This window comes from Gopherus flavomarginatus, chromosome 1, assembly GCF_025201925.1.
Source record: "Gopherus flavomarginatus isolate rGopFla2 chromosome 1, rGopFla2.mat.asm, whole genome shotgun sequence".
NCBI lineage: Eukaryota > Metazoa > Chordata > Testudines > Testudinidae > Gopherus > Gopherus flavomarginatus.
The window spans coordinates 179,721,426-179,738,995 of NC_066617.1; the positions used below are offsets into that span (position 1 = coordinate 179,721,426).

Genomic DNA, 17,570 nt, shown 5'->3' on the forward strand with positions numbered 1-17,570 from the left:
AGTGTTGGGCACATGGGGCTGTAGGGTAGGCATTTTAATGGCGGCCACAGTGACAAAGGAGGGGGGTGATCTCTATCATCCGTTGCAGAGCACACTAGGTGCTGTAGGAACAGCAGAGAAACCACAGTCCTTGCACTGAGAGGCATACAGTCTAAGCAGGCTGCACCTCAGCACTGAGTGAGATGCAACCAAAGCAGGGCGAGGTAGTGGGGGTGTCTGGCACGCAACATCTTGGTTTTGTGGCTGTGCACTGGGACCCTGCCTTTGCAGCTCTGAAATAAGTCACTTTGCCAGCCTCTTTCTGCCCCTGCCCCCCCACCCTTTGAAAAAAGGGAAACCACATCGTGAGCCGGCCGCCTTCCATCCGGTGGCTCTTGCAGGGCTTGGTGGCTTGGTGGCTGCAGTTGTCTGAGGAGAACTTCCTGCCACCTGCAGGGGAAGGACCTGTCTGCCCCTGTTTGTAATGGGGTCCATCGAGCGCTCAGCCGCTTTGCTTCTCTTCATCCTCGGTGAGTGTCATGGAGCTTGTTGGTTTTCTTCTCCGTTCAGCAGTTGTGGGTGGGTGGGTGGGTAGTAGAAGGGGTGTAAGTAAAGGCCAAAGGGAGGGCTTAGAAGTGCAAGCCATCCAGCCCCCTTCGCTGATTTTTGTCAAACTCACCCACTCCTTTGGCTCCTCTCAGGGAGAGAGCTTGGCCCCTGGGATTCTGGGTGTGTCTGGGGTTCTCTGTCGCACTGGCCACTACAGCTGGCAATGAGGTGCACTAGGGCTCAGTAATGGACAGAGATTCCCCCTCTCAGGGGCTTAGCATGGCCATAGGGGTGCTGACAGCACTGTGGAGGTACGTGAGCATGGACAGATGGGGCTGCTTTCTGTCACTCTCCTTAGTTGCTTCCTCTTGCTATGCTCTCCTCGCTGAGGTACTCCTGATCTCCCCCTTCAAAGTTCCTGCTCCCTTCCCTTTTCTGTCCATTTGCCTGGTCCTCTCCTGACTGAAAAAGCAAAAACAAAAACTTGTGGCACTAATGTGACATTTGCTGCCATCCCATCATTCACACTGCTTGTGTGTGACAGCCCTTCCCCTGCCCTGTCTTGGCTATTTGGCTCGGAAGTGCTCCAGGGCAGGACCCCCTACTACTCTCTGTGCAGTGCCTAGCTCATTGGGGCTTTGTTCCTGGTTGGCCTTGATTAATATGATGATCTCTCCAAAATAAATGGCAAAACTCCTGTCTGTTTCAGTGGGGCCGGATTTGACTCATTTTGTACAACCCCTGAATGTCTGACGGTCACGTGGTATGTGACCTTGCTGCATACCCTCATTTATCACGCGCTTACACTGGACCTGCATGTTGCACCAAAAATTCCATCCCAACTTAATTTGGCCCACAGCCTCCCTAGGGAGCTGTACCTGCTGTTAGTGGTCGTTTTGCTTATGTTGCTGTTTGTACTTTACTCAGGAGACTAAAGGCTATCAAGGGAAGCTATTCCAGTGTAGCGCAAGGTGTGGCTATAAGGGCTGTAGTTACACTGATGTAATTCCCCAGGTGGACACTGTGTTCCAGAATACAAACGCCTTTCTCTGGGTTAGTGTAATCTACTTCCAAAGTCCAACCAGAAGAAGGCACTCTTCTTCTAGCATAGCGTCCACACAGGGAGCTACTCTGGAATGGCCATTCTTGTCAATGTCCCTGTATAGACAATCCCTTTTTGGGACTCTCAAATAAAACATAGAGTAAAACAACTTGCTCTGAGAACTCCACTTGTAATGAGGGGAGAAAAACTGCCTGCTGAGTAGACAACCCTGTTGCTTCCCTTTCCCACACCAGGCCACATGCAGACAGAAGGGGGATGGGCCGTGCAGCTGAGAGGTGAACTGCCCTTGCAGGCTATTCACCTCTGCAAGGATGTCCTTATCTGCCTGCTCTGATGAGACTTCCTTTGGCACATCGCATCAGCTGACATGTTCCTATAGCTGTTTTTCTAATGGCAAACCAGCCTTATCCCCCACTGCACTTGCAGCCTATCAACTGTCCATGCTGGCTAGTGAGATTAGTTTTCTCTGCCCTCTTTCTAACATCCCTTATCATACTGATAGTCAATTCTGATATCCACTCACCCCAGCTGTGTTATCTACAGGCTAATCATGCCCAGTTCTCTTAACCTCTTCATACCTCGTTAGAACTGTGGGGCATCCATCTCAACACCCTGTTGCTCTGCTCTTCCCCTCCAAACAGAGGTCTAAGCAGCACCAAGGAGGGCAGAATAATTATTAAAAGGACACTGATCCTTAAAATGCGAGGCTCTCGGTTTGAACATGCAGTTACTGCAGCTATATGTGCCACCTGGGTATCAGCACATGTAAATGACAGTTGTGCTGATACCACAATTGTGAGAGCAAATCAGGTAAATGCACAAGTGAAGTAAGCCTGTGACTGCAAGCACCCCACTTCTGCAACTCAAATTCCATGTATTTTTAAAATCCAAATCTCCCCTTTTTGGATGTGCCTCTAGAAGAACTTGCATTGCCACATAACTTTACTGCTGTTTCATTATTTATAAGCAGGCCTCTGCGTTGGCCAGAGAATAGTGTTGGTTCAGAAAGGACGTCTTTACCGGGCTAGAGGTTATCACATCACCATCTGGTGCAATGTCAGTGGCTACCAGGGGTCCTCACAACAGAATTTCCAGTGGTCCATTTACTTGCCATCTGCCCCAGAGCGGGAACTGCAGATGATCAGCACCATGGATTCCTCCTTCCCTTACGCCATCTACACCCAACGTGTGCGGAGTGGGGAGATCTACATAGAGAGGGTACAGAGGGACTCTGCCCTGCTGCACATCACGAAGCTCCAGGACCAGGACGCTGGTGAATACGAATGCCACACACCCACAACTGACGAGAAGTACTTTGGGAGTTACAGTGCCAAGATGAACCTCTCAGGTAAGAGCTAGAGAAGGTTGCTAGCCTCACACTTGCCATTCAGCCAGCTTCCGTCGGCTGCTCTGAGGCACTGGGTGAGGGTGGCCAGATAGGATGGTTCAGGTTTGGCTTTTCTTTTGCTGTTGATGCTGTCCAGCTGTGGTGGTCCCATGTTGGCAGTGAAACCCTGTATGTCAGCCAGGGGTGGCTCCAGGCACCAGCACACCAAATGCGTGCCTGAGGCTGCCTGCCGGTTGCTGTGAGGGCAAAGGCAGCCTGCCTGCAGGAGGTCTGCCGGTCTTGTGGTTTCGGTGGCAATTTGGTGGCAGGTACGTCAAAGGCGCGGGACCGTGGGACCTCCCGCAGGCATGCCGCTGAAAGCTGCCTGACTGCTGTGCTTGGGGCAGCAAAATACATAGCGCTGCCCCTGATGTCAGCATCCCATTTAGTGAAGGGAGAGGCCAGTGAAGTGCAGTGTCTAAAAAGCACAGGGACATCAGATGGCTGCTCCCTCTGTAGAGAGAGAGATGGTGGGGATAGGTGTCTTCTCTCTTGGAGGGAAGGGGCAGATGGTGTGGTAGCTGGGAGAGGAGGTGAATAGGGCCTTTAGCTGGGCCTTCTCTTCTTCCTCATCTGGGGCTTTTGTTGCTGCTCCACCAAGTGATGAGAAGGCTGGGAGGGCCTCAGCCAGACACAAACCCCTCCAGTGGCTCCCACTTCATGTTCCTTTCCTGGTGAACCTTCACTTCCACTAGGGAGGAGGAGCTGAGTCCCAGTCCCCCTCCCCCGAGCCAGAAAAGGAGAAAGAAAGGGAAGCTGCCATTCTGCTCTTCATTGAGGAAGAGGAGCTGTGTTCTCCACGCCTCATTTCTTGAACCCCTAGTCATGATAGAGCTCTAGCAGATCACATCAAAATATCTCCATGGGTACAAAGGCCCTCAAAACTGATGCTTAGCATCCTTTAGGCCAGGTCTATAGGACACAGGGTCACTCTGACACATGTGGGATACCCATTGACATTCTGGAAAGGGTGACCATCCTAAGGGACATCTTTGGGAAGGGGGAGAGTTAGGAGGTAGAAGCATGACTGGATGGGAGATGCAAAGGAAAATGCCTTATTCTGCACTTTCCTATGTAAATGACGGTGCAGCATTCCCTGGAGAGAGCTGCTCTGTGGTAACTTTGGTGGGGCCTCTGGGGTACCCCCCCTCCACATGTTTTCCCTTTATCCTTGTGGTGTACCAGCCCATACTCTTTCGCCTACACCTGATTCTCTTTGGAGTCAGTTAACACTGGCCCAGGTTGACTGAAGAGGGCTCAAGAGAGCATTACACAAAGGGGCTCAGCACCTGGGTGGGCAGAGCTTGTCTCCTTTGCTGTGTCGGTAGCAATCAGTAGACAAAGCTGCTAATGCCACAGAGTGGAAATTCCTGCACCAGGAGGAGAGGGTGTGGCTGATAAGCAGGGTAGCTATGTCTAGACAGAGAGTTGTTCCTCTTGTGACCAACATGGCTGTGTTTTTTTTTGTGTTTAGTGATCCCCGACACACTCTCTGCCACCATGACACCTCAGGCCCTCACCCTAGTGGAAGGAGATCCACTAGAGCTCACCTGTGAGGTGTCAAAATCCACAGCTCAACACACCCACCTTTCTGTTGCCTGGTACCATCTCCAGGGAGCAGAAGATCCTCAGGCCACAGTGATCCTTTCCCTGTCCAAGGATTTCGTCTTGACTCCTGGCTCCTCCTACATGCAGAGGTTTTTATCAGATGTCCGGCTGGACAAGGTTGGGGACACCACATACAAGCTGTCTATTGGCAAAGTGCAGCCCTCTGACCAGGGCCAAGTGTATTGTGAGGCGGTTGAGTGGATTCAGGATCCTGGTGGGTCTTGGAAAGATATAACTCGGAAACAAACAGAAAAGACATTGCTGACTGTCAGAAGCCAAGGTAAGATGCCCATAGCCCATCGGTGAGATGCACTATCATTATAAAATACCACAGCTCCCATCTGAGGGGCTGCAGAGGGATCCTAACTCATGTGCTTACCCTTTCTAAATGAGTCAGGCCTGTTGTGTGTCTCTAAAGCCTCTTCACCCACCCAGTCATTAAGCCTCTGCGCAAAATGTCACTTTACACAACAGCATTAACGTGAATGAAAATTCTGAAGTTCTAGGTCCTGTCACATTTGATTGACCGATGCTCTAGGCAGGAGACAGAATGGCTCCGGATGTACAAAAATCCTATGTTTGCTGATCAGAAGTGCTTGAGTGAGGGGGAGGGATGACTCAATATTGCCTACCCCAAATCACACATCATGAGTTAATCCCTGACAAATTTTAAGATCAGCTTAAAAATCATGACCTTTTAAAACAAACTTTGGGTTATTTGCCTTTGGGCATCTGAGCCTTTAGAGTTCAAGTTTTCAAACTTTCAAGGGATTGGTAGTAGGGAATGGAGCTTTTTACATCCAAGTCACTGGTTCCTGTCCAACCCAGGGCAGTAGTGACCATATGGTAGCCATTCGGGGGCCCCATATAGATATGTAGCCTGGAAGGAACTTCAATAGGTCATCTAGTCCAGTCTCCTCCTCTGAGGCAGCACTAAATATTTTCTAGTGAAATAAGGAGGTGTTCATGTCTCCGATGCTCCTCCACTGGCCCCGTTTTGTGACAGTGTGAGCAGAGAGGCCAAACTTTTCTCTGCAACCATGAGGGCTAGAAATACTTTTCTTTTTTAAATTGAAAGCTGAGATTCTCATATAATCACTTGATTCCACTGAAAACACCCAATATTGTGAGACTTTTTTCATAAAATTGTGAGAGATGGCAACACCAACACCTTCCCAGATACAAGTGAAGGCAATGCTCCCATTGACTGCAGTGGGTACAGCATTGAGGCATTGTTCCTCAAGACAAAGAGGATTATGGCAAGCACAGAGGTAGCATGGAGGAAGGTGGGAAGGGAGCAAAGGCAGAAGGTTAGGCCTGGGGTGGGGTGGGGAAGCTAAAGCAGAAAGGAAAAGGAGCTTAATGGAGGATACAGGCCCTTGAAGGTGAGGACAAAGAGCTGGAGCTTGCTGGGGAATGCAGTGAAGAAGTCTGACTATGGAAGTGATGAGGTGGGAACCATGCACAAGGAAGGTTATCACAGAAATATTTTGGAAAAGGGGGGCTGATTTGAGATGTAAGGCAGCCAGAAGAAAGGAGGGTGTTGATGGTGTTGAGAGTGAGGAATAGAGGGTGTTGAAGTGAGAAATGACCATGGTTTGGGAAAAAGTTAATGGCCTGGGTGGGCAGGAAATATCCAGTTTTAGTGTGTGTGGTAACGGAAGCTGGTATCTGGTAAAGACCCTGATACAGAACAGGAAACCAAAGAAACAAATAGCTAAATCAGTGTGTTTCTACCTTTTTTTTCATTTGCAAACACCTAAAACATTTCTAATGGAGGTGTGGACCCATTACCAGGACCCATTACTTGGAGCTAGGGCTAGGATTCCTATGGGTAGAGCTTCCCGCCCTAGGGTTAGAGTTCCTAAGGGTAGGGCACATTGAGCTAGGGTTAGGGTTCCTATATGTAGGGCTTCCAGCCCTAGGGTTAGGGTTCCTAAGGGTAGGGCATTTGGATCTAGGGAAAGGGTACCTACGGGTAGGGGACTTGGAGGTAGGGTGATGGTTCCTATGGGAAAGGCACCCCGCACTAGGGTTAGGTTTCCTATGAATAGGGCACTTAGATAGGGTTAGGGTTCCTATGCGTAGGGCCTTGGAGCAAGGGTTAGGGTTCTAAGGGTAGGGCACGTAGAGCTAGGGTTACAGCTCCTAAGGGTAGGGAGCTTGGAGCTAGGGTTAGGGTTCCTATGGGTAGGAAACCCCACCCTATGGTTAGGGTTCCTATGGGTAGGGCACTTGGAGCTAGGGTGAGAGTTCATATAGGTAGGGCACCCTCTCCTAGGGTTAGGTTTCCTATGGGTAGGGCTTCCTGCCCTAGGTTTAGGGTTCCTATTCATAGAGCATTTGGAGTTAGGCTTAGGGTTCCTAAGGGAAGGGCCCCCTGCCCTATGTTTAGGGTTCCTAAGGGTAGGGCACTTGGAATTAGAGTTAGGGTTCCTATGGGAAAGGCGCCCTGCCCTAGGGTTAGGATTCCTAATGGTAGGCCACTTGGAGCTGGGCTTTGGGTTCCCATGGTTAAGGCACCCCACCCTAGAGTTAGGTTTCCTATGGTTAGGGCACTTGGAGCTAGGGTTCAAGTTTCTACAGGAAGGGTGCCCCATGGTATGTTTAGGGTTCCTATAGGTAGGGCAATTGGAGGTAGGGTTATGGTTCCTATAGGTAGGGCTTCCCGCCCTAGAGTTAGGGTTCCTGAGGGTAAGTCACTTGGAGCTAGGTTTAGGGTTCTATGAGTAGGGCACTCGGAGCTACAGTTAGGGTTGCTATGGGTAGGGCGCCCCACCCTGGGGTTAGGGTTCCTATGGGTAGGGCTTCCCGCCCTAGTGTTAGGGTTCGTATGGGTAGGGCACTTGGAGCTAGGGGGAGAGTTTGTATGGGTAGGGCGTCATGCCATTATGGTTCCTACGGGAAGGGCGCCCCGCCCAATGTTTAGGGTTCTTAAGGGTAAGGAACTTGGATCTAGGATTAGGGTTCCTAAGGGTAGGGAACTTGGACCTAGAATTAGGGTTCATAAGGGTAGGGCACATGGAGCTAGGTTTAGGGTTCCTATAGGTACAGCTTCCCACCCTAAGGTTAGGGTACCTAAGGGTAGGGCACTTGGAGCTAGGGTTAAGGTTCTGATGGGTAGGGGAACTCTCCCTAGGGTTAGGGTTCCTATGGTTAGGGCACTTGCAGCTAGGGTGAGGGTTCCTATGGGTATGACACTTAGAACTTGGGATTGTTTTACTATGGGTAGGGCTTCCCGCCCTAAGGGTTAGGGTTTTTAAGGGTAGGACACTTAGAGTTAGGGTTAGAATTCCTATGGGTATGGCTTCCTGGCCCAAGGTTAGGATTCCTATGGGTAGGGCACCTGGAGCTAGTGTTAGGGTTCCTATGGGTAGGGCTTTTGGAGCTAGGGTTAGGGTTACTATAGGTAGGGCTTCTCGCGCTAGGGTTAGGTTTCCTAAGAGCAGGGAACTTAGATATATAGTTAGAGTTCCTATGGGTAGGGTGCCCTGCCCTAGGGTTAGGGTTCCTATGGGTAGGGAACCCTACCCCAGGGTTAGAGATCCGACGGCCAGGGCACTTAGAGCTAAGGTTAGGGTTCCTATGGGTAGAACTTCGCTTCCTACGGTTAGGTTTCAAACAGGTACGCCACAGGGTTACGGTTCCTATGGGTAGGGCACTTGGAGCTAGGATTAGAGTTCCTATGGGTTGGGCTTCCTGCCCTAGGGTTAGGGTTGCTATGGGTAGGGCACTTGGATCTAACGTTAGGGTTCCTACGGGATGGGCGCCTCGCCCTACAGTTATGATTCCTAAGAGTAGGGCACTTTGAACTAGGGTTAAGATTCCTACGGGAAGGGCGTGCCGCCCTAGTGAGAGAGTAGGGCACTTGGAGCTATGGTTAGGGTTCATAAGGGTAGGGCACATGTAGTTACGGTTAGGGTTCCTATGGGGAGGGCAATTGGAGCTACGGTTAGGGTTCCTATGTGTAGGGCACCTGGAGCTAGGGTTAGATTTCCTATGGGTTGGGCACCCTGCCCTAGGGTTAGGGTTCCTATGGGCAGGGCACTTGGAGCTAGGGTTAGGGTTCCTATGGGTAGGGCACTTGGAGCTAGGGTTGAGGTTCCTAAGGGTAGGGCTCTTGGAGCTGGGGTTAGTGTTCTTATGGGTAGGGCACTGTGCCCTAGGGTTAGGCTTCCTATGGGTAGGGCTCTTGGAGCTAGAGTTAGTGTTCCTATGGGTAGAGTTTCCTGCCATAGGGTTAGGGTTCCTAATGGTAGGGCACTTGGAGCTAGGGTTAGGGTTCCTATGGGTAGGGCATCCCACTCTAGGTTTAGTGTTTCTATGGGTAAGGCACTTGGAGCTAGGGTTAGAGTTCCTATGGGTAGGGATTCCTGCCCAAAGGTTAAGCTTTCTAATGGTAGGGCATTTGGAGCTAGGGTAATGGTTCCTTAGGGTAGGGCACTGGGAGCTAGGGTTAGCGTTCCTATGGGTAAGGCGCCCAGCCCTAGAGTAAGGGTTCCTATGAGTAGGGCAATTGGAGTTAGGGTTCTGGTTCCTATAGGTAGGGCTTCCGGCCCTAGGGTTTAGGTTTCTATGGGTAGGGCACTTGGATCTAACGTTAGGGTTTCTATGGGTACTTGGAGCTAGGGTTCGGGTTAATATGGGTAGGGCTTCTTGCTCTAAGGGTTAGGGTTCATAAGGATAGGGCACTGGGAGCTAGGGTTAGGGTTGCTATAGGTAGGGCTTCCCGCCCTAGTGTTAGGGTTCCTTAATGTAGGTCTCTTAGAGCTGGGGTTAGGATTTGTAAGGGTAGGGCACTTAGAGCTACTGTTAGGAGTCCTATGAGTAGGGCTTCCCGGCCTAGGGTTAGGGTTCCTATTGGTAGGGCACCTGGAGCTAGAATTTGGGTTAATATGGGTAGGGCTTCTCACCCTAAGGGTTAGAGTTCTTAAGGCTAGGGCACTTGGAGCTGGGGTTAGGGTTCCTATGGACAGGGCACTTGGAGCTAGGGTGAGGGTTCATATGGGTAGCGTTTCCCACCCTACAGTTATGGTTCCTAAGGGTAGGGCACTTGGAGCTAGAGTTAGAGTTCCTATGGGTAGGGCACTTGGAGCTAGGCTTAGGATTCCTATGGATAGGGCACCCTGCCCTAGGGTTACGGTTCATCTGCGTAGGGCACTTGGAGCTAGAGTTAGGGTTCCTACGAGTAAGACACTTGGAGCTACGGTTAGGGTTCCTAAGTGTAGGGCTTCCTCCCCTAGGGTTAGGGTTCCTAAGGGCAAGGCACTTGGAGCTACAGTTAGGGTTCCTGTGGGTACGGCGTCCCGCCCTAGGTTTAGGGTTCCTAAGGGCAAGGCACTTGGAGCTACAGTTAGGGTTACTGTGGGCACGGCGTCCCGCCCTAGGGTTAGGGTTCCTAAGGGCAGGGCACTTGGAGCTAGTGTTAGGGTTCCTATGGGTAGTGTGCCCCGCCGTATGGTTTGGGTTCCTATGGGTAGGGCACTTGGAGCCAGGGTTAGGGTTCCTGTGGGTACAGCATCCTGCCCTAGAGTTAGGGTTTCTCTGGGTAGGGCACTTGGAGCTAGGGTTATGGTTTGTATGAGTAGGGCTTCCCGCCCTAGGGTTAGGGTTCCTATGAGTAGAGTACTTGGAGCTCGGTTTAGGGTTCCTATGGGTAGGGCTTCCCGCCCTAGAGTTAGAGTTCCTAAGGGTTGGGCCGGCTTTAGGAAGTGCGGGGCTCAATTCAAACAATTTTGATGGGGCCCTGGCAGGGATGACGTAAAGAAAAAAAACAACACATGTAGCATAACACATGGGGCTTGTATTCACCGTGCAGTGCTTTGAGTCTTTGGCGACACTTTGGCGGTGGGTCCTTCAGTCGCTCTCGGTCTTCAGCAGCACTGAAGGACCCACTGCCGAAGTGTTGCCGGAGACCCAGAGTAAACGAAGAACCTGCCGCTGAAGTGCCATTGAAGACCCGGAGAGAGTGAAGGAACAGCTGCTGAAGTGCCGCTGAAGACTCAAAGAGCCACCAGATGAGTAAAAATTAAAAAGCGCCTCTAGCCAGGGAAGGGATTCTCACTGGGCGTGGGGCCCTTTTAGGCGTGAGACCTGATTCGGGGGAATTGATGGAATAGGCCTAAAGCTAGCCCTGATTATTCCTATAAACAATTCAGCCAATATTTGGGAATACCAAGCATATGTGCAGGAATCAGGATGTTTCTTCTTGAACTGTTTATGAGCCAAACATTTAAAACCATAGCATAACTTATTTGCAATAAATACTTAAAGCAGCTGTAAATCTCAGGAGTTACTGTATTTTACCTTTGGAGAATAGTGTATGGTATTTTCCTTGGAGCTAGGCATTGTCTGTGTAGTATTGATCTAAATAGTCAACGCAATGGTCATGTAAAAATGCGACCTGTGTACAGACAGAGATTTTCTGCGTTTCATTTTTGCGCAGAATTCTCATTGTTTTCGTGAGTTCCATGCATGGGAGTTTGGTAGGGGACCATATTTCCGGCTCACTCTGCAGTGACCAGTTTCTATTAAAATCTTGTTCTGAATCACCTTTTGGGCTTTGTTTCAAATCTGAGAATGCCTGGCTGATGCCTCAGCAAGGGTGGAAGTTAGTCTATGTTGTATTAGACCTAAAAATACTTCTCCCTACAAGAAGGGAGAATCTTATCTAGAGGAAATAAACTAAAGGACCCATTTGATAGAGGTCCCTCCTGACTCTAATGAAGCTAGTAATAGGAAGGGATAATTGAACCAGGGCTTCTTGACATACACTTACCTTGCTTTTGTTTTTCCACAGACAGAGATTTCCAAGCTAATATTGCTGCTGTTGAAAGTTCCCTTGCAGAAGGGAAGCCCTTGCAGGTAAATTGCTCTGTGAAAGCCCAGAATACCCAGAACCGATGGTTCCAAGTGGTTTGGCTCTTCAAAGGAGTAGAAGTAGCTAGGATTGACCCACATGGGGTACTGGCCTTGAAGAAGGAGTATGAAGAGAGAGCTGCCTTGGGACAGCTCCAAGTGGTGAAGAAAAGCAATGAGATGTGTATCCTCAAAGTATACCAGGTGGGGCTGAAAGACAAAGGAACATACAGCTGTGAGGTTTCAGAGATGGAGAAGGCTTCTGCAGGTTTTTCCATCATCCAGTCCAAGATGTCATCAGGCATTGATGTCAACATGAAGCCAATAGGTCAGTGAAATTAAATGCCCTTTCTTCTAAATGAAATCTGAAAAAGGTCCCTGGTCTGGGTTCCGTTGCTATTTGGCCTCCTGCCTTGGCACAAGAAAGCTTCCCCCAAAAGGGGCAGGAGGGATGCAGTGGTTGGTACAGTGGTACAAACCAAGGAATTCACGAAGGCACACATAACACTTCTACTGCAGCAAGGGAAGTGTGCACCATAATTCACCGAGCCACCCCACAGTGTGTCCTGATGAACTGCATCCTCTCTCCAGTAGGCATAAGAGTCTTTTGCCTCTCACCTACAATCCCTCTTGCAGTTTCCACCCCCTTGTCTGAGGCAGCTGCCTGTGCACACCTAGTGACTGGGATCCTACGTTTGATAGGATCATTCTCAATTTCATCAAGGCTCTCTACTTATTGCCCTTTTTATTGCCTATGCTTATGCATGGTGCAATCAGTGCTTAAAATGTGGGGAGATGCAGGGGGAGGGAGGGGCAGATTCCCCCACCCCCCTAAAAAAGTTCAAGTCAAGCTTGGTTGTTGAGAGATGGACTTTAAGCACTGTCTTACCAAAGATGCTGCTCCCAGATTATGAGCTACTCCATTCCCCCCACCTCACACACATACTTTTTTCAGACCACTTGAAGCTTTTGGCTACAATAGCCTATGTGGTAATGGTCCAAAGTCTGACAGCTTCCAGTATTAATACTGCTGTGTTCGGGGCTATTATTGTAGAAAACTGCAGTATTATTTGTTTTAAGGCCAGGATGGCTAAAAGAGCTTTACCGACACTCCCAATGACTTCTCCTACCATGACATGCTGTTCTACCCAACATTGCAAAGGCCGACAACCATCACCATGGTGTACCTGTGAATAAACTGTCAGGGATGGTTACAACATTGGATTGGGGCTCAGGAGATCTGGATTCAATTCCCAGCCCTGCCACAGTGACTTTAATCTCTCTGTGAAATGGGGACAATAAATACTACTCTTTCCATCCTGTGTCTGCCTGTTTAGATTGGAAGCTCTTTGGGGCAGGGGCTGTCTCTTATGCTGTGTGTGCATGTGCGTGTGTACGTACACACAGTGCCTAGCACAATGAAGCCCCTGTCTTAGTTGAGGCTTCTAGTACCACTGGAACACAAATAATAATGAAGACCATGCACATATAAGTCAGGAGTCTACTCTAGAAAAATATCCAAGCTGGATGAGTACTTGCTGTTTCTGTATTGACTTGGCTTTGTTCATGTAATGATGCTGTGTGAATTTTGCAACTGTGCTAGGTGAAAATAGGTATCTGACTGGCGTGTGGAGTACGTGTTTTACTGCAGGTCTCTTGTAGCCATGACAGCTCATATACTCTATTTAATACCATAGGTGCTCAAATGCCAGGGTGACGGGCACAGTACAAGAACCTAAAGAGAATAATTTGTTTTCTTGAATATATTTGTCATAACTCTTCTTGTGACTTTAAAAAAAAACCCTTTTAAAATGAAAGTTAAATGCATCTGGCTCAGCTCTGAAGAGGTGACAAGAGATGTTTCCACACTGGAGCCTGGAATTCTCCTGTCTCAATGCAGCAGGCAGAGTGAAAGTCAGAGTCTGCCAGTTGAGTGTGTTCATTGAAACATTCCCTAATGCGATGGCTCCAGGAAGGCCACTGGCAGAAAGAAATGCACTTCAGGGTACTGAAAAGATGGCTCCAAATTTCAGGACAATTCCCCCTACCTTTTATGTTGAGATTTACCTTGTCACGTTGTGTAACAGAAGAATATGCCTGGCTAGCGTGGAAAGGTAATTGCTGTTGTTGTTTTTCACAGAAAGCCAAATGCAAGTGTCTGTGCTCAGCAGCGAAAGGCAGATAGTGGAAGGAGACACCTTGATCCTTCACTGTAAGGTGAGTGGAGCAACACGCCCGCTGTCTGTGAATTGGTGGCATCTGCAAAAGAGCGGAGATCAACTGGAGCACATAGTTGGGATGGAACGGGATGGCATGCTGAGGCCGGGCCCCTCCTACCAGGAACGCAGCGCTAATAGGGACCTCCGACTAGAGAAGATTAATTCTACCACATTCACCCTGGCGATCTACAACACTTCAGCCACCAATGATGGAGGGTGTTACAAATGTGAAGTGACAGAGTGGTCCATGGACAGGAGCTGGAAACAGGCACAGGAAACATCAGTAGCCATTAGCTCTCTCAGTAAGTTGATAGAATCCCTTCCTTACATTATGCTTGGGCCTGAGAAGGAAGAGATCTGGGTTCTGCTCCAAGCTCTGCCATTGACTTACTATGTGACCTTAGAGAAATCGCTTAACAGCTGTGTGCCTCAGTTTCCCCGCTTGTAAAATGGGGGGAATACAACCTGACTGCCATGCAGTCTGTTTTGAGAAGTTATCAATGAAAACTGGTAAAGTGCTCCAAGATCCCTGAATGCCAGGCACTGTGTAAATACCAATTAGTACTTAGCAGGAATCCTTTTGGATCCTCAGCTTCTTGAAACATGAAGTGATTAATCTATTGCCACAATTGTTTATGGAAATGAAACTGAACAAAAGGTCTTGCTGAGTTGTACTACAAGAATTCTCAGAGAGGGGTCCTTGATTTTGGAACACTCTTTACCCACTAGAGCCTAGCTTGGTTAACTCTTCCAGGCAAGTCCCTTTTCTTTTTTCCCGTTTGGCTGTTGAGGAGGGTGTGGGTTGAAGTGGATATATTTAGGCACCTTTCTTTCTGTCCACGTTGTGACTTTTAGTTTATGGGATAGGCGCTTGTAGCACTGGATGGGCCACTGTATTTTAAAAAGTGAAATAAATACGTAAATAAATATTGCAGCTGATCAGTGGGACCAAGCGTGCTTGGCAAAATGAAGCACCTGTCGTTAACCAAAAACAGACCCTTCCATTAGTAGAGCCGTGGTGGAATTCCAGACTGTGCTGCAGGGCAGGATTGAGGTCTGGTGTTGGCAGAGCTGTATTGGGGACCTAAGGCTTTATCTACATTGCAGAGCCTGTGCTGGCAGAACCCCCTAGTGTAGAGGCAGTGTATGCTGACAGAGTTTTTCTACTGGTGCAGGAATACCATCTCCCTATTATGGTAGTTGTGCTGACAGGAGCCTTCCTCTGTTGAAGTAGCTGTGTCTACTCTGGGGGTTTGTTTGTGTAGCTCTGTCACTAAGGGGTATGGTTTTTCACATCCTGATCCACACAGCTATGCCAGTATAAAAGTGCAGCTCAGGCCTGAGTCTGGAATAGCAGGAGATGCTGTAGCTCAGGATTTACGCACAATGCCAGAGCTGAGCATGGAATCAGGAGTGGAATAACAGGGTACACGTCAGAAGCGAGATGCATTCACAGAACTGAGGGGCACAGGAATGGGAGAGCAGGGGATGGATGACTTTAATCAGGACTGAATTGTATTGGCAATGTTTGTATGATCCAGAATAGCCTGGGGGCTCTGTGTCATGATGGAGGCACACTGACAGAGCGGAGCAGCCCAGATTGAAATAGCATTGAGGGGTAAGGAAGGAGCAAGGTATGTTATTAGAGCTGTGGAGTGGCAGGGAAGCTGGGTCAACGCTTCCTGCATAATGATCAGGAGCGTGCTATTATTTCCCTGATATTACGAGCCTAAAGTTCACTTGTAAAATAAACAGCTAACCCCCAAATCATCCAATCAGTGTGGGAACAGCTCCCGGCAGGGGAGGATAGTGCTGCATGTGAAGGGATAAAAGCTCGGAGAATGATTTGGTTGTACAATCTCTGTTATAACCTTACAAACCCAGTACCAATGATGTGCTTCCTTCTTAACAGGTTTGGATTTGAGAGCCATGCTGATAAGTCGAACAGCAAATGTCAAATTTACTCAGGATTTTGAACTGTTCTGCCAGGTCTCTGTCCCCTATCTCATCACTTCAGTGCCAATATCAGTAACTTGGCAATTCCAGCCCATCTTAGGGACTAGTGGCTATCAAAAGCTGATCAAAATCATGCCCGGTGGTACCATCGAGTGGGGGGCTGCTCAACCTCACTTTCAGAGGAAGACCAGAGTCACACAAGCTGCATCTTCCTCTCAACTTCTAATCCACAGTGCCACAGAGCAGGATGCAGGCAGGTACAGGTGTGAGGTGGAGGTCTGGAGGAGAAGCTCCCAGCAAGCACAACACCCAGCTATGGCAGCAGCTGCTTCTGTGAAGTCTAACGTTGTGGAGATAAAGGTCAATCCACCAGGTGAGCTGCAGCAAATGCTTTTCTCAGGAGCAGCTTCTTGCTGTGTGACTTGCATAAATCCAAAAAGAATGTAATTAGCAGTTAGTTTGTCTCCATGATCCTAAAACTGCTAGAACCTCTCCGGGCTGGATCATGCACCAAGGCCACAGCAGCAGGCACTGCTTGTATTAATTCTGCCTCATCCAGCGTGGCTGTTACGCATGGTTTTTAAAGTGAACTTAGTGCTGGCGAGTGCAGGCCTCTGATTGTCCATTGAATAAGTACAATGTGGGGAATGGCTGTTGAAGATTTCCGACCACCACCCCCTAGGCTTGCTGGTGGGCTTTAACCCTAACCTCTGGGTCAAAGTGGGAGTTCATTCTGTGGCCTGTTCGGTCTTTAGCTTCTCTGCTCACACTGTTACAAAATGGGGCCAGTGGAGGAGTGTCTGAGACATGAATACCCCCTTATTTCACTAGAAAACACTTAGTGCTGCCTCAGTGCAGGGGACTGGACTAGATGACCTGTTGAGGTTCCTTCCAGGCTACATATCTATACTAGGCCCCCAAATGGCTACCATACGGTCACTACTGCCCTGGGTTGGACAGGAACCAGTGACTTGGATGTAAAAAGCTCCATTCCCTATTACCAATCCCTTGAGTCTTTCAGTGTCCACTTGTCCAATGTATCAACAACACGTTCTTCTCTTCTTACCAGCCTATATACACTAGAGGCCAATATAGCCTACTTGGGAGGAGTCATGGCTTGTGAAAAAGAAGCTGAGTGTGTTTGCGGGTTTGTTTCTGGTACTCTCTACCCTTCTGACTCCTGTGGCTGGGAAGGATCCCTCTGAGGCATGGTACATCCTGAATTAAACAACATTTGTATATCTGATTCTCTGTCAGTAACCAGGACTTTGATGGGGATCTGTAATCTGTGTTGTATCTCTCAAGAGTCTCCCAGTATCTTGTAGGGAGTCACAGACTGAAATTCCCCATATGGGACTATACAACGTTGTTAATGAATTTAATTCCTGGCGCAGATCCTCAGCTGGTCAGTGTAACTCCATTGAAATGGATAGAGCTACAGGAATTTACAGCAGCTAATTATCTGGCCCCTTGAGAATCCATGGTGACTGTCCAGGCCTGAGCCACTAGGCCATTGAAGCACAAGCCTAGGACTGTGTCCCTATTGCCATGGGGCTTTCCCAGTACCAGTTCTGTTCATGAAAAATCAGTCTTTTTTTGTATGATATATTTCCAGTTTTTCCACTTAACCTAAGGCTGTGTCTACACTTAAACTGCTACAGCAGCACAGCTACAACGTTGCAGTTGCACCACTGTAGTGTTTTAGTGAGGATAGGAGGGATTCTCCCATCGCTACAGTTATTCCACCTCCCTTAGAGGCAGTAGCTAGGTCGATGGAAAACTTCTTTGGTCAACCTAGTGTTGTCTACACAGGGGGTAGGGTCAGCTTAATTACGTCCCTCAGGAGTGTGGATTTTTCACACCCCTAAGCAACATATCTGGGTCAACCCAACTTTTTAGTGTAGACCTGGTCTTTGGTTTATAGGGAATGCAGTCCCCAAAACTGAAACCT

General features: G+C 48.9%; 1 protein-coding gene across 4 annotated transcripts in view; it reads left to right on the forward strand.

Moving 5' to 3' along the window:
- Positions 1-396: 396 nt before the first annotated feature.
- Positions 397-17,570, forward strand: part of CD101 (CD101 molecule) — a 36,678-nt gene continuing 19,504 nt past the window's right edge. Inside the window, exons 1-6 of one of the 4 annotated variants that reach the window (XM_050957198.1) lie at positions 397-509; positions 2,559-2,939; positions 4,453-4,866; positions 11,386-11,772; positions 13,585-13,965; positions 15,576-15,992. In XM_050957198.1, the coding sequence (XP_050813155.1) occupies positions 464-509; positions 2,559-2,939; positions 4,453-4,866; positions 11,386-11,772; positions 13,585-13,965; positions 15,576-15,992 (2,026 nt within the window). In that variant the 5' untranslated portion in view covers positions 397-463. The remainder of the gene's footprint in view (positions 510-2,558; positions 2,940-4,452; positions 4,867-11,385; positions 11,773-13,584; positions 13,966-15,575; positions 15,993-17,570) is intronic. The other 3 variants (XM_050957201.1, XM_050957202.1, XM_050957203.1) reach the window with 3 other exon arrangements.